Source organism: Acinonyx jubatus, chromosome C2 (genome assembly GCF_027475565.1).
Source record: "Acinonyx jubatus isolate Ajub_Pintada_27869175 chromosome C2, VMU_Ajub_asm_v1.0, whole genome shotgun sequence".
Taxonomy (NCBI): Eukaryota; Metazoa; Chordata; class Mammalia; order Carnivora; family Felidae; genus Acinonyx; species Acinonyx jubatus.
In genome coordinates, this window is record NC_069384.1 from 92,497,325 (window position 1) to 92,520,751 (window position 23,427).

General features: G+C 41.4%; 1 protein-coding gene across 4 annotated transcripts in view; it reads right to left on the bottom strand.

The window, feature by feature from the left end:
* Positions 1-23,427, bottom strand: part of FNDC3B (fibronectin type III domain containing 3B) — a 356,845-nt gene that overhangs the window by 78,576 nt on the left and 254,842 nt on the right. For all 4 annotated transcript variants that reach the window (XM_027061431.2, XM_027061428.2, XM_027061432.2 and 1 more), the window contains 5 exons: positions 22,531-22,589; positions 14,698-14,849; positions 11,662-11,721; positions 3,801-3,939; positions 2-55 (listed from right to left, as the gene is read on the bottom strand). In XM_027061431.2, the coding sequence (XP_026917232.1) occupies positions 2-55; positions 3,801-3,939; positions 11,662-11,721; positions 14,698-14,849; positions 22,531-22,589 (464 nt within the window). The remainder of the gene's footprint in view (position 1; positions 56-3,800; positions 3,940-11,661; positions 11,722-14,697; positions 14,850-22,530; positions 22,590-23,427) is intronic.

Below are 23,427 nucleotides of genomic sequence, written 5' to 3' on the forward strand. Positions count from 1 at the left end.
CCTCATCCCATTCTAAAAGGTAGTTGGTGATTTTTGAACCATTGTCAATTGGTGCCTGAAAAGAAGAAAAATAGTAAAATAAGATGAGAGAAAGCTGTTCACAGACAAAACTTAGGAGCTACCCACTTGATTCAAATACAGTACCTATGCTAGTCCTGTGCTCTCCCCTAAGAGGGATCACCCCAGTGGCTCCTGCATTTCCTTGGGAAACATTACCACAAATGAATTTTAATACAATTCAACTGTAGAGAAAGCCCCCCCAACCCCAATAATAAATCATGTCCCACACAAAGAGCCAAACCTGCTTTCCCCACTGCCTCTACCTTTACACCTACTTGGTGCCCTACTTCCTCTGGGGATAAAACTTTCAAGAAGCATGTTAAGAAGGGAGAGATTAAAAAGGAAGCTGAGAAACTTAGATGCTGCTTGGAGTCTTGCGGGGGTAAATCTGACCCAGCTAGGTTCAGGGTCAAGAGTCTATGGTTTTGTAACCTCCTCCATACAGTTGCCTTTTTTTTTTTTTTTTTTTTAAGTGCTTAAGATTAGAGAGCCTTTTGTGCCACTGAGATTTCCCTTAAAAAAAAAAAATGAGGAAAAATGATGAGATCCCCTGAGAGATTACCAAGAGCAATTAGCCCTTCACATGTTAGCAAAAAGAAGTTTCATAATTTGCTTTCCTCTTAAAAGCATGCTGAGGTCTATTTCACTAAGAAACAGGCCTTGGACAATGGGAAGGGGGGCAGAAAACTTTGGAGACGAGTGCTGTGCAGGGTTAGACCTGCCAGAAGGGGGTGCTGCAGGGAGCAGGCAAGGAGAAGGAAGAGGAGACCACTCCCTCATTGCACAAATGTGTCTGGGCCTGGCCCCTTCCCCAGGAAAGAGCTGGAGCCCCACAAACGGCACTGTCCTACCTAGTAAAGGGCAGCCAGGTCACTGGAGTTACACTAAAACCCGGCTTGGCTGTTTGTCATGTGTGGTCTTTTGTTAGGCCCTTAATATCATTGTTTAATATTGTGTTCCAAGAATAAATGGATGCGACAAGTAATTGGGAGAATATATATATCAATCACCTACCCGATACCAGGTACTGAGGAAGCACTCAGTAAACAATAGTGGTTGTTTTATTTTGGCTAATAATAAAACGACATCAAGGGCTCAGTAAATATTAGTCAAATTCATAAAGAAACTCTTCTCCCTCCTTTCCTTCCTTCCTTCTCCTTTCATCTTCTGAGTCATATAATCTGAGTCTCAAAGCCAGATTTCAGGGGAGTGCTGTATGTCCTACTGAACCGTAATTTCAGGCTTTTGTGGGCTCAATTTGGTAGACAGGGATCCATCTGAAGTTCTAAGTAATGGACACAATCAAAGTTTTAGATGAGAACACATTTCTAAGATAAGAACTACATTTATGATGTTTACAAATTTTGCTAGAGAAACTGTTCTTTCAGTAGTTTCTTCTATGATACACTTCCTGCCCCACCACCGAGTTCTTAATTCCTTGAGGGTGGGAACACCGACTTTGGTTTTTGTATTGCCCAATCTCCTATTGCTGACTAATAAGAAGAAGTTAGATCTTGCACTCTCTCGATGTTTTCCTGGATTCAAGGGCAGCTGGGCAGTGACAGCACTGTCCCCTGTCCTTGTGCCCCTCAGCTAGAGCACTGTGATCAGGAGATCTGTTCTAAGGACATTTAAGCAAACACTGAACTGAATCCAGAACTTTCAAGTTTGTACATGACTTAGTGGAACAAATGTAGGTTTCTGATCTATAATTAAATTAAATAAAAGGAGAAAGAAAATGTGAAATACTTTCGTCCTAATAAGTAAACTTTTTCTTGAAGATGCTGGTCTGCCAAAGACCTGAATTTCATCCAGGTTTTAAGCAGAGTATGTATCAGTGATTCCCAACTTTAGGTTTATAAGACCCCGGGGTCCCTCTGGCAATCTTAAGAAGATTTCTTATATTTTGCAAACAAAATGAATTTTAATTCTTTTCTTTAAAAAAGATATGCTTATGTGCGTATACGTGCAAATAGAGAACATGTTTTAAAATGTGTATCTCCAAGGACTGAAACAATGACGACCGGTTAGTTGAGTGTTACAACTCGGAAAAGGTAGGGAATCACTGACCTGGATTATCCCTGGAAGCCAGGAAGGAAAATAAAATAGTTCAGATTCTAAGCCAGTCTAAGCTTTGCCTTTGCCAAGTAACATACTCCATGTTGGCCAGTGCCTATGAGAACGCAGCCCACACGAGAGGGGTCTCCAGAAGCCCATGCTTTGCTGCTAACCACTACTCTCAATGGCTTTTATGGATGCTCTGGTTAAATTCAACCTCCTGGTCTAGGAACCAAAGGACAAAATATATCTTTACCAATAAGAGACCTCCCTAGCCATCTTATCTCTTTTACACATTAGTGTATTCCCCAAACACCACAAATTTTTATCTCTACCTCTAAAAATTCACATCTTAAACACATTTTAAAATATAAACAGAGAGGGGTGTCTGGGTGGCTCAGTCGGTTAAGCATCCGACTTTTGCTCAGGTCATGATCTCACGGTTGGTGCGTTCGAGTTCCCCATTGGGCTCTCTACTGTCGGCACAGAGCCTGCTTTGGATCCTGTCCCCCTTTCTCTCAGCCATTCCCCCCCCAAAAAAAACAAACATTTAAAAAATATATAAACATAGAGAAATAATTGCTATAGATATTGATAACAGAATCTACTGTTTTCTTGCAAACACACAACTGTGACTAATGAGCTAACAATACACCTTTAGGACCTCTCTTTGGCAGGAGCGATTTGTAGTCAGTGAACTGTATTTTATGAAAACTACTATATAACTTAGACTTTAAAAAATAATTGGTAATCCTAATAGATCTAAGGCCTAGTTAGGAAAAACGAATTAAGTCTTAATGTAGTTTAGAACACTAAAAATTCTAGGCAGTTTTAAATATTAAACATTTCAGAGTTGCCACGGAAAGAAGCCAATGGAGCCCAAAACTTACTTTTTTCTAAATCTTTCTTTATAAAAACTTTTTACTAAAGTCCTCAACTGTTTCCTGAAATGAAGTAAACCATTCGAAAGCGATGAAATTCAGGGGCGCCTGGGTGGCTCAGTCATTTAAACGTCTGACTCTGGATTCTGGCTCAGGTCATGATCTCACGGTTCGTGGGATCGAGGTCCTGCATCAGGCTCAGAGCCTGCTTGGGATTCTCTCTCTCTCCCTTTCTCTTTGCCCCTCCCCCACTCTTGCTCTCTCTCAAAATAAATAAACTTAAAAAAGTGATGAAATTCAGTTATCTAAGTATTTATATCACCTATAAGGCATTACTTATGATTCTAAAAGATTTATCCCTGCAAAGAGAGCTAAATGTTTTTTAAGTGTATTTTTTTTTTTGAGAGAGAGAACGCAAGGGAGGGGCAGAGAGAGAGAGAGAGAGAGAGAGAGAGAGAGAGAGAGAATATCCCAAGCAGTCTCCGTACTGTCAGTGTAGACAATGATGCAGGGCTCAAACTCACAAACTGCGAGATCATGACCTGAGCCAAAACCAAGAGTCAGATGCCTAACCGACTGAGCCACCCAGGTGCCCTGAGAGCTCAAACTTCTTTTTGTAGTTCCATCTACTACCGCTCTGCCCAATTTTTATAGACATACCAACTTTTGATATCATAAAGATTTGTTTCACACAGTTACTATGTAGAAAATCTAACACCATCACAAAACTGGAGTAATGCTAAATAAAAATTTTTCAAATGGCTACTCTTCCCATTGTTCCCGACACTTTGAGCTACCCACCTTCCATTGCAAGGTTAGTGAACTTTTGCTCCTGTGTGCCAGCTTAGGTGGGAAGGGACATTCAGGTGCGCAGCTGTGGGTGGTGAAGCTAACTGGCTCGGAGCAGGATCCCTTTACGGAATTGTACATGGCATATACCCTGAAAACAAACAGACAAACAGTCAGTGGCAGTGGCCCATCACAGATGACCAGGGTTTTTATCTGTGCTTTGCCCCAGGACTTTTTCCAGAGAGGAACAAAATTGAGGTGCTGCACACCATGACTCCTTCTTATCTCCTGGATGTCCTGACCTAACTATGGCCAGCATCTCCAGGGGATAATCACCCCAGCAGGGAATGTGCCTCAACTCATTCTCTCCTTCCATTAATTGTCAGAACCCTCAGCCCCAATTAAGACAGGCTGGGTTTACTGACTGGAAAAGAATATGCTGAATAAGAAAACATCCTTATCCCCAAAGTGGTCTTCAAATATCCATTCTAAAACCATGAACCACTCTCCAGTTGACTCTGTCTGGAAGAAGACTGAAAGGAGAGTTAAGGGTTGGCCGAAAAGGGACAAGCCTACAAACTAGAGAAGAAGTATACACAATGGGGTAGAATAGATAACATCTTTAAACTGTTGATAACACTGCAGATATTTGGGAGAAATACAGACGGTGTGCTTGTTACTGCCAAGTGCATCTCTAACTCAACGAAAACAATGTTCAGGTACAGCTTATCCATGTGAACATTTCACTTTTGCACCTGGCGCCGAGATTAAAGATGGGTACTCTGCACATTAAAATGCCTGGCTCAACACCGAACATATGGGTCTGATTTCTCCAGAGAAGCTATGAAGAAAAAGCACATAATGTGCTATTATAAAACTATACTTCTTTCAAATATCCTAAAATAGGGCTATGTTGATTTTTATCATCTTCCTTTCTATTTTTCCATTTTTAAAATATTCAGCATTAAAAAAATCCCAACGTGAAAACCTACTCGTTTTAAAAGACAACAAAGAAACTTTTGCAGCCTAAAAAAGATGCAAGGATTCAAGCTATTCAGAACTGGCAAATACATCAAGCCCTTAATTTGTGAGGCCCCATTAAAGACAGAAGAAAACTCAGAATCCAGCGGGGAAGTAAACTTTCCAGAGCTACACGGCTAGAAAGTTGCCTCAACTGAATGCAGCCGTGTAAATCTAACTGCTGTCCTCTATTGCCTACCGTCCTTACTCACCCTGCAGTTATGCTTCTCTGAGCACCCACACTCTACCTCCCCTCACTCTACTCAGCGAACATAAACAAGAGCTAAAGATAACGACATTATGGAAAACAGGACCTAATTAGGTGTGTGATTTGCAAAGTCCCTTCTCCTCAAGGTCTATCACAAAGAATTTATAGAGGTCATGCAAGTTAAAATCACTAATGCTATCTGCCACCCTAAAAGGTAAGAGACAGATGACTGGATATTTGATTTCTTTCTCTTAGGGGAGGACACCACAACATCTGATCCAAACAAATACACTTACTAGGATGCTCTTCACCCAACCTGATGAAAACAAATGTTCCCTTTTGCATGTCCTAAATATAGGAACATGATAATATAAAAGGAAATGGTAGATTTGGCTAGATCATTTCCATGTATTAGGATAGGCTCACTAGGAGTAAATTACTTAAAATGAATCACAGAATATTCCAGACGTGGGCAGGGTTCCTGCCTAAACTTTAGTAGATCAGTTGGATTCTCCAGCTGGTGGCTCATGGGTTACATCTGGCCCAAGCTACGTGTGGGAGAAAGGGAAAAAATAGAGTGATTTAAAATATCACAGCCCCCTGTGCATGAATGGATGGACATGGGCAATGGTCAGTACAAAAACAGACAAGCAGACGTTATACACTCCTAATGAACGATAATGCCACAACCTACAAAATCCTTGCCAGAAAAACGGAACCTGTATCTGATTAAGCCTCCTTCCCATTATATAGGAAACACAGAGAGAATATATTAAGCAAAACTACAGGGTTGCAATCTGCCTAATCCACACTGCAGAAAATTCTACAGGACAAAAAAGTTATTCTAACTAATAAATTGCACGGGGACAAAATAGAAAAGGGAGGTGAAACCTATAGATTAAAAGAAATTTATAAGATACCAACCAAACAGAATATTCAGGCCATGTTTGTATTTCAACTACCACAAACTGAAGAGACAAAACCTTCATTTTTAGGACAGTTGAGGAAATGGAAAGAGTCCCTGAATTTTAAAGATGTTAAGGAATGTTATCATTTTTGCTTATTTTGGATGGGCATGTGATGACGGTAATGTGGTTCATAGATGAAACACGATGGTGTCTGGATTGGACTTCAACATAGCTGTGGGGTAGGAGGAGGAGGGAGGGGCAGCAAGGGAATAAGAAGCTCGATGATGGGTATACGAAAACCCATCAATTACTGTCCTCTTAAAAATTTTTTTTAATGTTTATTTATTTTTGAGAGGGAGGGAGAGAGAGACAGAGTGCGAGTTGGGGAGGGGCAGAGAGAGAGGGAGACACAGAATCCGAAGCAGGCTCCAGGCTCCGAGCGGTCAGCACAGAGCCCAACGCAGGGCTCGAATTCATAAACCACGAGATCATGACCTGAGACTAAGTCAGACGCTCAAGCAACTAAGCCACCCAGGCACCCCAATTACTCTCCACTTTTGACTGTATCTGAAATTTTCTGAAACAGAAGGTTAAAGGTTAAGCCAACACTGACAAAAAGTTCTGGAGATCTCTCATTTAGAAAAATGCTGCTTCTAGCAGCACAGCGGCATACCTGCCTGATAGTACTCAAGATAAAGGTGAGAACAGTCCGCCTTTGGATGGGGCAGGTGTTATCCAGTTCAGAGTCCTCCCCATCTCTTACTGTCTTCCTGGCAATAAATTTGCTTGTCCACTGCCTTTTACCCAGCTCTTTACCCGCTTAGGTTCCTAGTAGATTTCACTTTATAATCACTGGGCATTTGCTTATTCAGACTATACTCAGGTATACTGGGTACTAAATGTTCACAAAAACAGCACCAAAAATCTACATGGAGAATAGAGCAGAGGAAATGAGGCAGGGACAGGCCCTGTGAAGGGCTGGCAGACTGCAGTTACTTATCTGGGGAGATTTGGACTCTGTCAAGTTCATTCTTTATTGAGATTCTTGGGAAATCCATACTTATTAGCCTAGAGAACATGAGTGACAGAGGCAGGTTGGGAGGATGACTATTGTCGGGAGGAACGAAGATCCTGGTGGCAGAAGTAAAAATTTGAGGACGTTGGAGATACATAGTTGTCTGGGCTACAAGGAATTATTTTTCTGGTCTTTCAACTGAAAGAATGTTACAGTTGAAATTAGGGGTCAGTGTTTTGTACTCATAAAACTCTGTCCACAAAGGAAACAAGATCCATTGTATATGGCAATATAAATGTGCCATACACAGTATGTAAAATTTGACATAGTATCTAAGTACCCCATGATATATCGGTCAGTTAAAGTTGTTCAGTAAATAGACAGCAACTAATTGTCATAACCACCAGCTGTGTTTACCAGTAACTTTTAGCGAAATGTCTCTGGAAATGGTGATTTTTAAGAAGGTCGCAAAAATGTTTTTCATATGATGGTGATGTGTTTTCTCTACCATCATGCGATATGAGCATCAGCGGGGTAGGATCAGTTTCTTAGGTTAAATAAATCAGCAAAAAGTTCAGTTCCTTTTGCATTTATCACAGCGAAGAAGGATATATTTTTCTAACGATATGATTAATCTTGTGTTACATTTTCACATTTGTTTCAGCTTAAATACTGACTAAATGATTATGAAACAGGTGCTCCAAGAATTTCAGAAATTTGCCTCCAACTTCCTCCAGCACATCTGTAACATAGTAGGAGCCACAGTTTCTAGTCAATAACACCTATTTCATAATTCTGTACTGAGATGGTCAACCGTATTTTTGGAAATGTTTCATCACATAATTTTTCTGAGAAATGTTGCTACATGATATCATTTCTGGACAACTTCTTTGCCAAACTGTTAATGCCAATGACTGGAAAACTGCTTCAAATTGTGTCATAAAATTGCTATCCATTCCTTCACTCAAATTCCTGATTATCCTATTATTGATAAAAATATAAATTCTTGACTCCCAAATAAACTGATTATTTCAAAGTCAGTACTAATTCTGTAACTACCAATTAGAATACCAATTAGGTATTTTTGCGTATGTGTAAATATTCATATAGCTAAATGAATATAAACGTTTATGTACATAAACCTATATACTTACATATAAATGCCACTGGTCTCCTAATAAATGACTCCCATAACCGCAGTGGGCTGCTGACAAGAAGTCACGAGCTGTCTTGCCCAGGAACTGATGCTAAGCACCAGACATTCAATGACAGCATCCACGATCCATGACTGAGACATTGCTGCTTAAAAAAATGTTTGTAGGGGCGCCTGGGTGGCTCAGTCAGTGAAGGGTCCGACTTCAACTCAGGTCATGATCTCATACTCCCTGCGTCGGGCTCTGTGCTGACAGCTCAGAGCCTGGAGCCCGCTTCAGATTCTGTGTTTCCCCTCTCTCTGCCCCTCCCCTGCTCATGCTCTGTCTCTCTCAGTCTCAAAAATAAATGAAAGCATTTAAAAAAAATTTAAAAAAAACGTTTGTATATCTGATGGGTGACCTCAAACGATACTAACATAAGGGAGAAAAAAGTTGAAAATGAGAAAAAGCACCGAATAAAGACAGGGAACCAACAGAGTGAAGGGGAGGGAATCAGAGTCGCAAAATCAAAGGCAGCAAGAAATGTTAGGAACAGAAGCCACAGATGGGACTTTAGTATACAATTTGAGAAAGAAACCTTTCACTGTATTGAAGAGTGATTTGAACGGAGACTTCTGCAGGCCTTCGTCAAAGTGTGCAATATTAATAACGGGAAGGAGAAGGTAGCCTGCTTGGAAATGCTGAAAGAAATATCTCATTGTTTCCATCCTTGGCTCTCCAGACTCTCACCGGGGTGACACTTTCTAAATTGGTAATGCACAAATAAATAAAAATGGCAATGAATATAATTGCTCGTTTTGCGGCGGTACAATAACAGAATTCTTTTGCAGCTCCTATATTATGGAAATGACTGAGAAAACAAATTCCACACAGCCTTTGAGGTCTTATAGGTGACTTTTAAATTTCACATTTATTTGAGGCTGCTGTATTTGATAGAAGTTGACATTCCTGGAACTAAGGCTTCGAGAACATTAACTCCACTGCATCAGAAAAAGAGATTTTGCTCCTTTTTTTTGACAGTGTCAAGTATGGTATATATCTTTATCCCAATAAAATAGTAAGTGATATGGTCGAACTATACACAGGTTCAAAGGACTGCATCATGAAGTCTTTTTTTTATTATCAGAGTGTGGAAACACTGCAGCAACTCTGGGCAAACAAAAACATTTATACACTTTCCAGATTTATGATAGGTTTGCACATACACTTCATTTGTTCTCACACCATCTTCCTGAAGCCGGTATCATTATTATTCTCATTTTATGAGAAACAAGAAAACAAGGCCATTTAAGTTTAAATGGCTTGCCTCGGCACACCCCCTTAGCAAGTGACTGAGCCATTAACCCCCAATTCCAAGCTCTGTCCACTACGTGTCACGCTGCCTCACCAAAGCTATTCAAGGCAGAGGAAGCTAATCTAAGCAGGCACAGGAAGGATTTCAATTCTTCTCTCGCTTGAAAAATGAAAGACCGTAAGAGGCAAGAGACGGAATGATCTATATGAACTGTGGGCCAGACAAGAAAAAAGTAAAATCTGGACTGTAGACATTTTTCTTAGGAGAGACTCTTTTTTTTTTTTTTTAAATACTAAAAGAGCTTGCTACTGAAGAGAGGAAAAATTTTCTCTCTCTCTGGCAAGCAGAGAAAGAGACCAAATGACAGTTGGTGGTGCCTTAGGCTGTGGTGTTATGTCACCTATGTGTCATGTATGTTACAAGAGGTCCCAGATGTGTCAGGACAAAGTCTGGATCCAAAGCCTCTAGAGAGGCACTACCTCATGTCCCTATTCCTCTTGGGGAGTTCATTAATTACTCCTTTTTATCTGCCCAGAAGTTCAAGATGTTCCTAAGACGTGGCCGTAAAAGAACTGATAAGCCAATCTTGTCAGAATTCACCCTTTGTAAGACAAGTCAGAAAGAAATGAAGGCAAGCTACAGACGGGATGGCAAATAAAGGGCAGACTCCTGACGACATTTAAGTGTCTTTAAAAAGACATTGTTAGCTCATGAATGAGCAGAAAATTAATAAAGTGAACCTTTATAAAGCAGTAACAATAAACTGTTAAAAAAGATGGAGAGAAAAGGAAACATATGTTGACGACTAATGGAGAACATTTACATGGCTCCCTATACGGTGTTACATGCTCTGGTTTGCTGTTAAATCAACCTTTTGAAATAGTAAAGTATTTCTATTATCATCTCAGTTTCACAAAGCACACAAATCTTTTTGTTTGTATAGACTGAAAAATTCAATATGTTTGGGCTGAAGCTAACTGATTCAAAACCCAAATGTTTTGATTTGAACAGGAAGAGACAGTTGCAACAGAGTTCTTCTAAACAACGCAGCAACGAGGCAGATAAGCACTTTAAAACTGCATATAAAACACCTTGCTTTTATGTATTGCTTTAAACTTAATTTAAACGTTTACATGGCTTGTAAAGTATCGTAATCTGAACACATCCCTACTCTCCTACCTTTGTTATGGAAAGAATTGTGGCCTCCAACCTATGTGATTAAGCATAGTTACGACAGTTAATTCACAGCAGAACCAGACTAGAACGCAAGCCTCCTCATAATTAATGTATGCTCCTCCTTTTAGGCTATGCTCCCTCTACTCCATTACAAAGGAACCTTTGGTAAGTATAATAAAGAACGTGTGCTTGATGTTGCAATTCTATTACACAATTCTGACATACACATACATAACTGAAGAATGGAGAGAGAAACCGTTGTTGTGTACTCTTTTAGATAAAATTACCATTTCTGGTCAACTTATAAATTAAAAAAAATTGTAAGTCAAAATTGAAATTTAAAAAAATGTTACGGACCACACTCAGAAACCTATTTGCAAATGGATATGTGAATGTATCTTTAAATAATTAGATGAGCTCTGCACAAGTTCATGTAATACTTTCCTCTTCACAAGTCTGCGGTTGGCTGTATTTCTTTCTAAGATTAGTTATAGCCCTGCCTTCCAGAGTAGTCACAGCAGAAGACTCCAGAAAAATCACAGTACAGATTTCAGACTATCTTTCAGATTATATGAATTCACTGTTTCACTGTTTTGCCAAGTTGGGTTAATTCTTATCAGAGATAATTTGATATATGCATTACTTGTCTTTTTTCAAAACCTATTGACTTTTAAGGTCCAAAGGTGTTCTTGGAACATGGCAGAACTTAGTCACTTGTGCTGAACATACAGTAGATAGGTATGGGCTATCACAAACAACTGATCTACCAATGGCAAAAAAATGCATTTGTTTTATAGAAAGGAAACATTATATATATTAAACCATACAGTCCAAAAGATCTTAGACTATATACAATTTATCTTTAAAATAGTTTTTAAAATTTGATTCAGTGTATCATCTATTTTTCTATTATCAGAAACACTTCTGTGTAATCACTACATTCTCAAGGGCAGAACACTAATGAATGGCCAATGAGCCAAGGAACAGCAACTTTTGGTTAGGAAAATGCTGTTAACCATAAACTTTTTAAAAGAAGCACACGATTTATTTTAGCAATCTGAATGCCCAACACAGGTCAGCTCTCATATCCTAACTCACCTCACATGATAATCAGTTGCCGGTCTGAGATCTTTCAGGTTACATTCTAATTCTTCCCCACTGCAAAGAAAAATCATTTATTAGTCAATGATACCAGCTTCAACAGTAAGACTGATTTTGGATTTGGGTCTCATCATCATGTACCAGCAATGATTAAAGAACTCTTACGTCTGATTCTACCATAAACCAGAAATAAACTTGCCAATTTGGTATTATTACCCTTCTGAACTAGGAAATTAGATTCTATACACACACACACACACACACACACACATATGTATGTATATATATATATATTTTAAACTTATTTATTTTTTGAAAGAGAAAGAAAGAGCATGAGCTGGAAAGGTGCAGAGTGAGAGAATCCCAAGCAGGCTTCACACTGTCGGCATAGAGCCAGACGCGGAGCTTGATCCCACAAACTGTAAGATCATGACCTGAGCTGAAATCAAGAGTCAGACGCTCAACCAATGAGCCACCCAGGCACCCCTAGATTCCTTTCAATGATACTATCCTAGATCGGGAAAATGGTGAGATTAACATACTAATAAAAGTTCCAAAAGGCCTTATCAGTTCTTCAAAGTAAATACATAAAAACAAATAAATAAGGAAGGAAATTAAAGACAGAGATAAATTTTCAGTGTAAAATAACTATTCCAGTTGTCAACCGAAGGTAGTTCTCAGACTCACCGTGGAAGGAACCCCAATTGCTTCAACTTCTCATCTCTCTTGAAGAAATTTCAATGTGCTTTCCTTCACATATCAATCCTAATAGCTCTCTGATATATACACATACCAATCAGTAGCTCTCTTACATAAATGAAACCCAGTTATATGACCAGAAGTTGCAAATGAAACTTAACTTAGCCATGAGGCAAAAGCCGTGACAAAATAAGAAATGTTCCATTGAAAGTTTTTAAAAGGTGAGGGTTATTATTCGGAGGGGGGGGGGGCACATGACCATACTCTTCAAAAATCTCTGTGCCCCAAAATACTGTGTTAGTGTTCCAAATTAAAGGTGAAAGACGTATGAGCACAAACTGCAATATCTGACCCTGGCCAGGATTCTGCCCTAGAGGGGAAGGAAAATGCTATAAGACATTATTTAATCAACTGACAAACCCAGCGTGTGGTCGATGGACTAGATCAAAGTATATTATCAATGCAAATTTATGAAGCTGGTAATTACACTGCAGCGATGTCAGAAAATATCCTTATTCCTGGGAAATATACTGAAGAATTTTGCAGTAAAAGGCCATGATATATACAACTAATGGGAAAAAATACAGATTGGGAGGAGAGAAAGAGTACTCCAGTGGTCAACCAAACAGGATAAAAAGCTACTAATAGGTGAATCTGGGTAAAGGGTCTATGCATATTCCTTGATCCCTTTATTTTTGCAACATTTTATAAGTTTGAAATAATTTTAAATAAAAATATGTTTTTAAAGTTGCCAACTGGAAGCCAATGTCCACACCCTGCCTATAATTCTGATGTCTGACCTGCACTGTATGTTTAATGTGGTTTTGCATTTGCTGAATGAGTCTGGCATTAGGAAAGCTTACATAAAAATTCAGATTTTCAGTATTTTTTGGGGGGAAAAATCCAAAGAAATCAGCAATTCTAAGGCCTGCATTCCCTTATGGCACCAACCTATTTTAGGTGAGCGGTGGCTGCTCCTTCCGAGGAAGGCAGGGGTGCTCCTGTGCACCCCATCCCCAATCTTCCTCCTTTTCTCGCTTAACGTTATCTGCCTAGCCCCCTGGTCACTTGAGACCAGCTCCTGCCACTAGTGGTCATCTGGCGTAGACAGAATCTCATGGTTTCTTGGTACGGCTGGGGCAAACGGTGCTCTGTATTTCTTGACCAATGTGGACTTCTCAAAATAGAACCAAATAATTGTGAGCTGGAGTAAGGAGTTAGGATTTTTTTTTTTCTAAGTATAGTGGGGAATCACTGCAGTGTCTTCAGTGGGGTGTGACCTGGTTTATGTCGTGTGGAGGCTAGGTAGCAGGAGGAGAGGAGACATTGGAAGAGGCTGAGGACATCCCTGCAGGAGTCCAGGGAGGGGACAATGGAGGCACAGTGGGCAGTGAGGGGAGGAGAGAGTGCCTAATGGGCCTCCTTCCCTGTCTCTTACCCATCTTCTTAGTGCAGAAGACATGTCCTGGAGCAAGTTAAGAACTCACAACAGGGCTGGGGAGATACAAGGTTGGTGGCACTGGTACAGCAGGGAAACGGGACAGAGAGCCAGCCTCTCCGGCAGAGGAAGAAGTGCAGTTTGTGTGACCACGCTAGGCTGGCCTCTGGTGGTCATTCTGGGGGCCACTCAAAGGGAGGTCAAACAAGCAGTGAAAACAAGACTGATGCTCTGATTTCCTGCTCTGCAAATGTGGGCGGTGCCTAGCAATTACAAAAGAGAAAAGGCCTGACCCTGAAAATTTTTAATCACATTTAGGACATGGCTATAAATCATTTATATGGTTAATATCTGGGAGTTGGTAACACAGAAGGGACAATCCCCTACCCTGTGAGCTAAACTTATTTAAGAAAGTCTTGGAATGAAATGCTCTAAAGGCATCTTTACTACAGGCTAGAAACCTATTGTGGATGGTAAGAAACAGGATAAAATGGAAGGAAACCATATTAGAGAATTTCAAGAAAACACCAGAAAATGGTCTGGGTCGAAAAAGGTAACCGCGTAAGTGCATGATTGATGTACATAAAAATTAAAAATCATACTCACTTTTAACCCTGACAGACATTAATGGAAATTTTTCTTTAGTACTATACTGACAAACTAACATAACCAAATGATATTTCATCAACATCAAATAGCTCTACAGAAGTCATTTCTGACTGGTAATTACTCTGGACAAAAATAACTCTTGACATTATAATTATCACTAATTCTTAAAATGAACTATTTAAAGAAAAGTTTGCAAAGCCTCTAAACTTTTCCTGTTTCTTATTTTCCTTAATGACTCCAACTGCACAGCTTAGCAGAAGAGCAAAACACATGGAAATATATGCTACCTGTAAATTATCTTGTATTTTCCATCTCGTCCTTTGTCTGATAAGGCAACCTCATAACTGTAGGGGAAAGAAAGACCGCTGTGGGGTCCACTGGAAAGTCCAACAGGGGGAGCCCAGGACAAAACAACTGCTCTTGCCTGAATATTAGAAACCTGGGGAAGAAAAACACAGACAAAATTATTCAAATCCACTTCATACACATCAGACACTACTTCTTCCAGTAACGTTTTTGTCATGATTAGTAGTGGCATAAAATTGGCTTAGTGTTAATGCAAGGCAAACAATTTTAATTACAATGAAAAACACATCATATATAGTACTTTTTTGTCAAAGTCCTGGTGTCCAAAATAGTTCCTAAAGCATCTGTCCTTATAACGTAATTCACGTTAGATCCTCCAGAAAGTAAAGTCATCAGTCTTGTTTGGGAGCTTTTTTTTTAAAGGTAAGAAGCTGAGTGTGAGACTTCAGTGATCTCCACGATGGCCATCACGTTACATGGAAGGAGCCATGTCTGCAGGTACTTTCCGCTTGCCTCTGAGCCTCCCATGCCAGTACCTTTCAAATCACCCTCGTTGAAGGCCTCAGTTTCTGGGAGAACCCAGTGATGGGGGAGGAGAACCATGGCTCAGGCTGAAATGTGTGTGGAGGTGATGTTTTACCTCTCTAAGCTCTGCCTTTTTCTTTTTGGGGAAGCCTCTGTGTAAGACTTCATTTGAACAAAGGACTCTGGCACCTTCGAACATCCCAACTTTCTTCCTTTACTTAGAACCAACTACACTGAGGCAGGTTCCACGCCACTGTTCCTCAGCAGGACTGAGCTCCAGCCACCTCGGGCCGTAACCTGCCCACTAAAGAGACCCTGCAGTGGGCTTCCTGCCCTTCCATCCCAGGTGCCCACTCTAGCTGGTGCTTCCTGGGGCACCCCCCCTCCCAGATACACTGTTTGCACTCCAATCTTTGTTTTAGAGTCCATTTCTGGAGAAACTCAACCTAACGCACAGTCTAATTCTTTGCAATAAATCAACAGAACTTTGATGTTCTAATTTTCTAAAGGTTATTTTGCTGCTCTCTGGATACTGGTCTCAATAATATTAAAAACAAGGGTTAACATACATGCTAAAGCTTCATGTTCATAAAGACTTTATAGTGACAGATTATTAGTCTATGGGTAGAGATGCATAAACTATTCAGTCTCCCCTTTTTTCATCCATTTTTGTCACTATCTGATCGATACAGAGTATTAAAATGTAATACAAAATAATTTAAAAACATGAATAATATGGACCGTGAATACTGAATTTCTTTTCAGGCTGTCATTCTTTCCAAGTTTAGCAGCGACCCCTCCATATCATTTTTATTCCACACAGACAAAGCAGCAAGATCTATTTAACCAATTATTTAGTCAAATCCCTGCTCATCATTTAAGACCTAGCCAGCCCTCACTATCCCCACGTAAACTTCCCTGAAGTCTTTCACCTGTCATCACTCTTCTGTTCTACAGCACCTGGTTATCTTTACCTCTGCAAATCGAGTTTAGGGCATTTGTCTACCTTTCCCACCGGACTGTGGGACTTCCTAAGGACAGGACCCAAGTCATATTCAACTGTGAGCAGTGGTTGCTTAGTAAATGTCTGTTGAATGAAAAATAAAAATCAAAGGGAGTGAGACAGTCTGAGTTTGTGATACAGGAGACACAGGGGATGGCAGACCAGCAGTACATACCTCTTAAAAAAACTCTGGGGAGACACTCTTAAGAATCAAACTCCACCCTTTGTGCCATGACTCCAGACTAGCATCTCCTCTTGCCCTGTCCCCTGACCCTCCTGTGCTACACACCCCTTCAGGATGCCATTCCCTTTCATGCCCCTATAACTTAGCTTCTGACTTTCCTGCTTTCTAACATAGGATCTCTGCCTCAAAGAGCACCAACATGGTGAAGAGAGACGGATGCGTGAGAGATGGCCTCATAGCAGACCCACGGCACAGAGAGACCCAGAGCAGCTTGCGGGCGATTCTGGAAAGGTTTCTGTACATTCCTGCCTAAACCCATGCTGAGAATCAACCACTGTTTTCTTTGTGCTCTGGTCACATTCTGCTGGTACCTATGCTGGGCAATCATTTCATTGTACTGTGCCTTACTTGGTTATTTGTGCATTCATTCTCCTGACTAGATTTTAAGGCAGTGCTTCTACAATGCATACCAGGATATCTGCTGCATTCTTTGATACACCATTAATCAGTCATCTTGAGGTACTGGTACCTCATAAAACTAACGGACTTCCTGATGTTTTTTCTTTTTTCTTCTAATGTTTATTTTTGAGAATGAGAGAGAGAGCAGGGGAGGGAGGGAGGGAGGGAGGGAGGGAAGAGAGAGGGAGAGAGAGAGAGAGAGAGAGAGAGAGAGGAGAGAGAAAGAATCCCAAGTGGGTTCCTCGCTGTCAGCAAAGAGCCGGATGTGGGGCTCAATTCCAGGAACTGTGAGATCGTGACCTGAGCGGAGATCAGGAGTCAGACGCTTAACCAACTGAGCCACCCAGGCGCCCCCAGAGATAACGTGAGAGAGAGAGGGGGACAGAGGATCTGAAGCGGGCTCTGTGCTGACAGCAGAGAGCCCGATGCGGGGCTCGAACTCACGAACTGTGAGATCATGACTCGAGCTAAAGTCAGACGCTTAATGGACTAAGCCACCCAGGCGCCCTCTCTAGTTCCCATGAGCAAGCCTTAAGAAAGCAAACTGTCCTCTGAACGCAGGTCTCCGTGCACATGCACTCTTCCAATAGGCCAGACTGTGGGAAGCACACTTTGAGAACTCTACATCATTTTCAAAGGACAGCAGCCATGGCTTCTGAGAATTCTTTCCTGGAGCTAAGCAGCCTGCCACCTAGATTACTACCACTGGTCTGGAACCAATTCCCCCCTGTACTCCTGTTCCCTCTCTTTCAGACTCCAGGGCTTCAGGTTTCCATTCTTTAAGGCACTGGAATCCTCCCTAGAGAAAGAATGCCTCGTCTCTGTTAGAACTTGGAACTCACTTCCGTTTCAAGGATGATGCCAGGAAATTTCATGGTGCCCTTCAAGAGAATGTCACGTAAAGGGGAACCCTCAGCACCGGACGCACACTCTAAGTGTCCAGGGAGGGATAACCTTAATGAGAGACCCGAGCTCTAAGAACTCTGACTGATTCAGGCCTACTTCAGAGTGAAAGCAATCTCAGAGGAGCAGTAACTTCTAAGTCCCTGTCTCTCTCTCTCTCTCTCTCTCTCTTTCTCCGTGGGGAAAACTTTCTCACCAGCAGTGACCACTGAACTACACGAGGGCAGCTAATCTGACAGTCACAAGGAGCATCATGGCTGACATCCGAAAGAAGATTAGAAGCCATAACACAAACTGACTTCCTGATGTTTAATTATCAGACTGTAAATAGAAGTCAATCTCCTTTATGATGATAATAAAAGTGATGATCTCTGGTTACAAAATCATTGGGCAAGACCCAAACTGACACTTTGTTTGGCACCAGAGATGTAAAAGGTCTGTTGGGGAGGTTACGAGTAGCAAGACTTCAGAGAAATTAAACTGTTTTGAAGTATCTCGAAGGAGTCATAAAACCATCATTTATTTCTAAATAATTACATCCTGACTAGAAATCGTTGTTGCCTATATATTTGTTAAATGTAGACTCCAGCTTGAGGACAGTTGCTAGTTAAAAGCGTATATATGTGCATATCCATTAGGACCTAAGACTGTATGATCGCGTCGCTATTTGATACACCATCTTTCACTCACCTTGTGCCCCCTCTCTCCTGTTCATTATTTTAGTACTTTTCTGTAAAATGTTACTATCTTAATTCTTAGGCCATATTATATGCAAATTATATTTATTATTTGGAACAAAAATACCATTTACTCTCATCAAGTTACTACACTGTTCCTCCCATGTTAAAAAATATTTGAGTAAGTAAGTAGCTTCTAAATCTGGTCAGGACTTTGGAGTTAACTATGTGGGAGGCCTGCAGATCCAATTAGGGAGAACGCTAAGGAAATATTACCATGGAAATATTGGCTTCACTTCAGAAGTACCATCATGAAAAATAATAACACAATGGAAAAGTTAAAAGCAAAAGGTCAGAGATCGTTACTCAAAAAAAAAAAAAAAAAAAAAAAGAGAGAGAGACTCAAATCTAGGAATTTCACCATCATCTGTTTCTATAATCCCTCAAGTGCTAAGAACTGCCAAACCTTTTCAGATACACTGTTGTTTATTTTTCGAGGAATGGCTTCTTGGAGGGGCAATTGTTTCTCTTAGGTCAGTGCACTCACTTCTGGAACCGACAAATCAATTGTTCCCACAAGCTAAACATTAGCGTAGGGAAACAATGCAGGTTACATTTATTTACATCCTGAAAATAAACAGCCCGGCGGTAAGTGGGAGGCTGCATCTAGCGCTGTCATCAGAGCAGATCAAAGGCTGGAGGTGGCAGGTACTGGGAGAGGTTTATTCCTCAATCACTTAGAACAGGAGCAAAATTGTTTCTCTGACAGAGCAGTGGCTAGGACTCTGGTCCCCAAGGCACCTAACTCTTACAGTCTCAGGACAAATACCTAGCAAATCTGTACGGTTTTACTCCGTGACTCAGTATTTGGATCTTTATAGTATCCAGGTTTCTGTAGAGTAAATGACTTGCTCAACTCAGTGTGCCCAAAGCTCTAGAAAGATGACCGGAACCCACAAATCTTAAAACTTCCTTCTACACCTAACACAAACCATCTACAAAATCTCAGAGAAAAAATATGTGCCTTTTATTTAGACGTATTATCAGATGTGGCTGAAAGAAAAAAAAAATCAGGAACAAAATGCCCAACTTGCTGAACTCTGCTTCTTTCCCTGGAAGGCAGCTGGACACCCCTCTCCCATTTCAGAGTGTGGTGGGGAATTTCACTTTTGCATACTGATATGCTATAAACTCCAGAGAAATACCCTATCCCAAGTCCTCTCTAAATACTATATGATTTACTTCTCCCATAGTCCCATGTGGTATGTATCATCCTACCTTTGGAAGGTGAGGAAACCGAGGCTCAGGGAGGTCATGGAACTTACCCAAGGTCACAGAGACAGCTAAAGGCCCAGAGGGCCAGAATGCAAAGCAGAGGCCCTTGCTCTCCAGGCCTCTGCCTGGAGCTCTGGCACCAGGCTGTCCCCACATTCCACCATGCTGGCCGAACCTCATCTGATGCTGGCGGGCCTTCAGGCATTTGTCTCCCCTGCCAGAACCTAGCTGCAGCCATTGCGGTCTGCCACACGTTTATTCAGCAAATATTTGTTAAAGGTTCACAAGGTGCCAAGGACAGTGCTAGGTATTAGAGGCACAAAGATAAATAAGACCCAGTCATAAATAAGACCTTCAGACAGAGACAGGGGAGAAGAGGAAGGGAGGAAAAATGTGTAAACATCTAACTGGGCTGGGAAGGACGAGTGGGCGATCACCAGGCAGAGAAGGTTTAGGTGGGGCCAAGGGGGAAGGAATGACCCCCGTAATATGTCCCCATCCTAATCCCTGGAACCTATGCATAAGTTGCCCTAAAAGGTGAAAGGGACTTTGCAGATGTGATTCATTGCAGATCGTGTGAGACAGAAACAATCCTGGATTATTTGGGTGGGCTCAGTGTAGTGACAAGGGTCCTTATAAGTGAAAGAGCGGGGCAGGAAAGTCAGAGTCAGAGAAGGAGACAGGAGGATGGAAGGAGCCGTGAGCCAAGGAATGCAGGCAACCTCCAGAAGCAGCCGGAAAACATGAAGGAACAGATTCTCCCCAGAGCCTCCAGAAAAAATGTCGCCTGCCAACAGACGCTAGCCTAGTGAGACCCATTTTGGACTGTTTAACCACTCAGATGACAATCTTACCAATTTTGCACTTCGTGTCGTATCTGTTTACATAAAAGCTGGTCTATCCACCCTGCTCCAAAAAATGTAAAGAGTAAGCACTTAATAAATGCTGAATCAAGGAAAGGACTAGTGCATTTAAATGGTGCTTTTTTTTTTTTATCTTGCTAGAGCCACACGATCCTAACAAACATAGACTCTGTCACTTCTGCCGTAAAGAAATGACAAGGAATAACTCAAGAAAAACCCAGTGTGTGTTCACATGATGAAGGCAGGCCTGTGAAGTTCTGTGACTGTGTTTGAGACAGTCAAATAACCTGTTGTTCTGCCTTCTTGATTAGGACTCCTGTTTTCTTCATGGAGTTTCCTTCTTTTTGCTATACCATGAATATATATACTATATACCACAATTATGTCCCCAAGCTTTTTCTAACCTCTCCCTATACTCCCCCCGCCCCAGGCCCAAAAATATCATCCACTCTTACTCCCACAGCTTGAACTATAACTCTATGCGTGTGATCTGATCACTATCTCGTTCCCCTCTCTCCCCAGCACTGCCCTACCAGACATATATGACTGCCCCTGCATTTACTTCCTTGGTGCCCTGCCAGTGAAACACACTCAACAGGTCCAAGAATATCACTGGAAATCATAAAAACTACACAAACCCATTCTAGAGGAATTCACAGATTACTGGGAAAAAGCAAATGGCGTAAAATGTATTACACATATACATACACGCAGAGCACAGTGAAGCTGGGGGTAGTACCCACCCCAGTGGGTATATAGAACCCAGTACCCACAGGGGTTCTATATATCAGGTGGAGAATCCCACCTGATGGGCAGGGACAGCAATCAAGGGAGACTCTTGGAGGCAGCAACTCCTCAATGGAGGCATCGGAGCCTGAAAGCCCAGCTATCTGAGAGGTCATAAAGCCTTACTGACTTCTCTAGGCAATTGCGGTATGCATCCTCTTCCTGACACGCCTAGGGCCACCACCTGAATTCTGCCTCCTCTACCCTCCTGCCAGAGCTACGGTAACAGATTCTTGGTGCCTGCCTCCCTGGGTCCATCCTTTTCTCACCCCGATGCATCCGCCAACCGTCCGTGCATCCTAAAAGTATAGCCCTGACTATGTAACTTCTATGCCCCAAAACTCTCGTGGCAACCTGCTCCCTACACCAGAGTAAGTGCAGACTCCCCGCTCCAGGAGTTCCCTGTGGGACCCATACTCCAACACACCTGCTTTTAGGTTTTAGTCAAACTCAACTGTATACCCTCAGGCATGTTTGAGCTCTTCCGTTAAAAAGCCTCAGGATTTGAAACGCACGAGGGATCAAGGTTTTCCAATTGGGCCGGAAAACATCCAAAGAACTTTGGCTCTCTGACCTCAGGTGAAAGGCTGAGTCAACGTTTTCAATTTTTCACTTGGATTTCAAAGCATTTGGCAAAATCAGACCTAAAACCTCACAATATCATCACTCCCACCAATTCTTTTTTCTTGCCATTACACTCAATATCTTGGACTTCTTTTCAGCTAATATTTAAATGCCTTTTTGAAATTTACCTGGAAAAATGCTCGGAATCACTGAGGCTTTCAAAAATTATTATTACTATATTTACACAGGTTCAAGGAAATTGCCAAAAGAAAACAGTGGTACAGACCTGTGGGAGGGAAGGGTGTCGGGGGACGCTATGTGTCCTTGGAAGCAGGGAAGAATACCTAATTGCATTCGGAATATCTAAATAAAGGACACATTTTGGTGGATTGTGACAGAACAGAAGACTGTTGTTCTATATTTTCATGCTCCATTAATAACAACACTGTTTCATAGTTTATAAATAATCAGCAATAGGAAGGGGCCCTTTTGTTTACCTACGATGTGGTGAAAGAAAAGCACACTTGAAATGCTTAAGAATGTGTCATTTGTGCTGAGAAATCCAGAAGACATACCTGTGGTTTCTCTATTCCTGAAAGAATGTCTTGCACCCTCTTTACTTCCAACTCATACTCTGCATGGAGAAAGAGAAAAATAGACAAGCCGTTAATACCATTAGGAGGCAATTATGTTGCCAAGTTCCTCCTCCAAGGCCTTTAACTATAGCGAGCATTAAGTCAGTTGCCCGTTACCGTGAACTTTGGGTACCACAGACAGGATCATGAAAATTCAGAATGGGAAGGACGTTGGGGTGGGGATTTCACTGTGGTTGTGCTAACTTGCCACTATCTCGGTTCACATATTCACAAAGTTGACGAGATTAACACTGAGTCCCATCTAATAACTCAACAGGCAACAGAAAATAAAAGGTCCTAAGAAGGAGAGAAATGGGTGCAGCTAGAGGCTGAGAGCAATTAAGAGATGAGGTTGAAGAGACAGTGGCCGATTCATCGAGGGCTCGGAGTTCAGATATTTTAATTCAGGTTTTATTCTAAGTTCAGTGGGCAGCCTCTGAAGTGTTTAAGTAGAGGGACTGACGTGATCTTTTTTTTTTTTTTCCCCAAGTCTGAAAAGATCTGTTTGGCTTTGCAGGAATAATGGACATACAGAAGGCAGAAGCGGCCGTGGAAAAATCAGTCAGTACATTGCCACACTGGTCCAGGTGAAGGAGGACAGAGCTGGCCTGGGTTGGGATGGTAGCAAAGACGGTGAAAACGGAACTGGTTTTGGAGGTATGGGTGCTAAAGGACTGGGTGTGACAGTCGAGGGTGAGGGAATGAACAGAATCAAAGATAATTCCCTGTTTTGGGCTTGATCAACTGGATGGATGAGGATATCTTTTAATAAGATGAGGAAGCGGGCAAGTTTTGCACTGGGGCAAGAAGTGTTTTAAAAACAAAGGGAGGACAGTG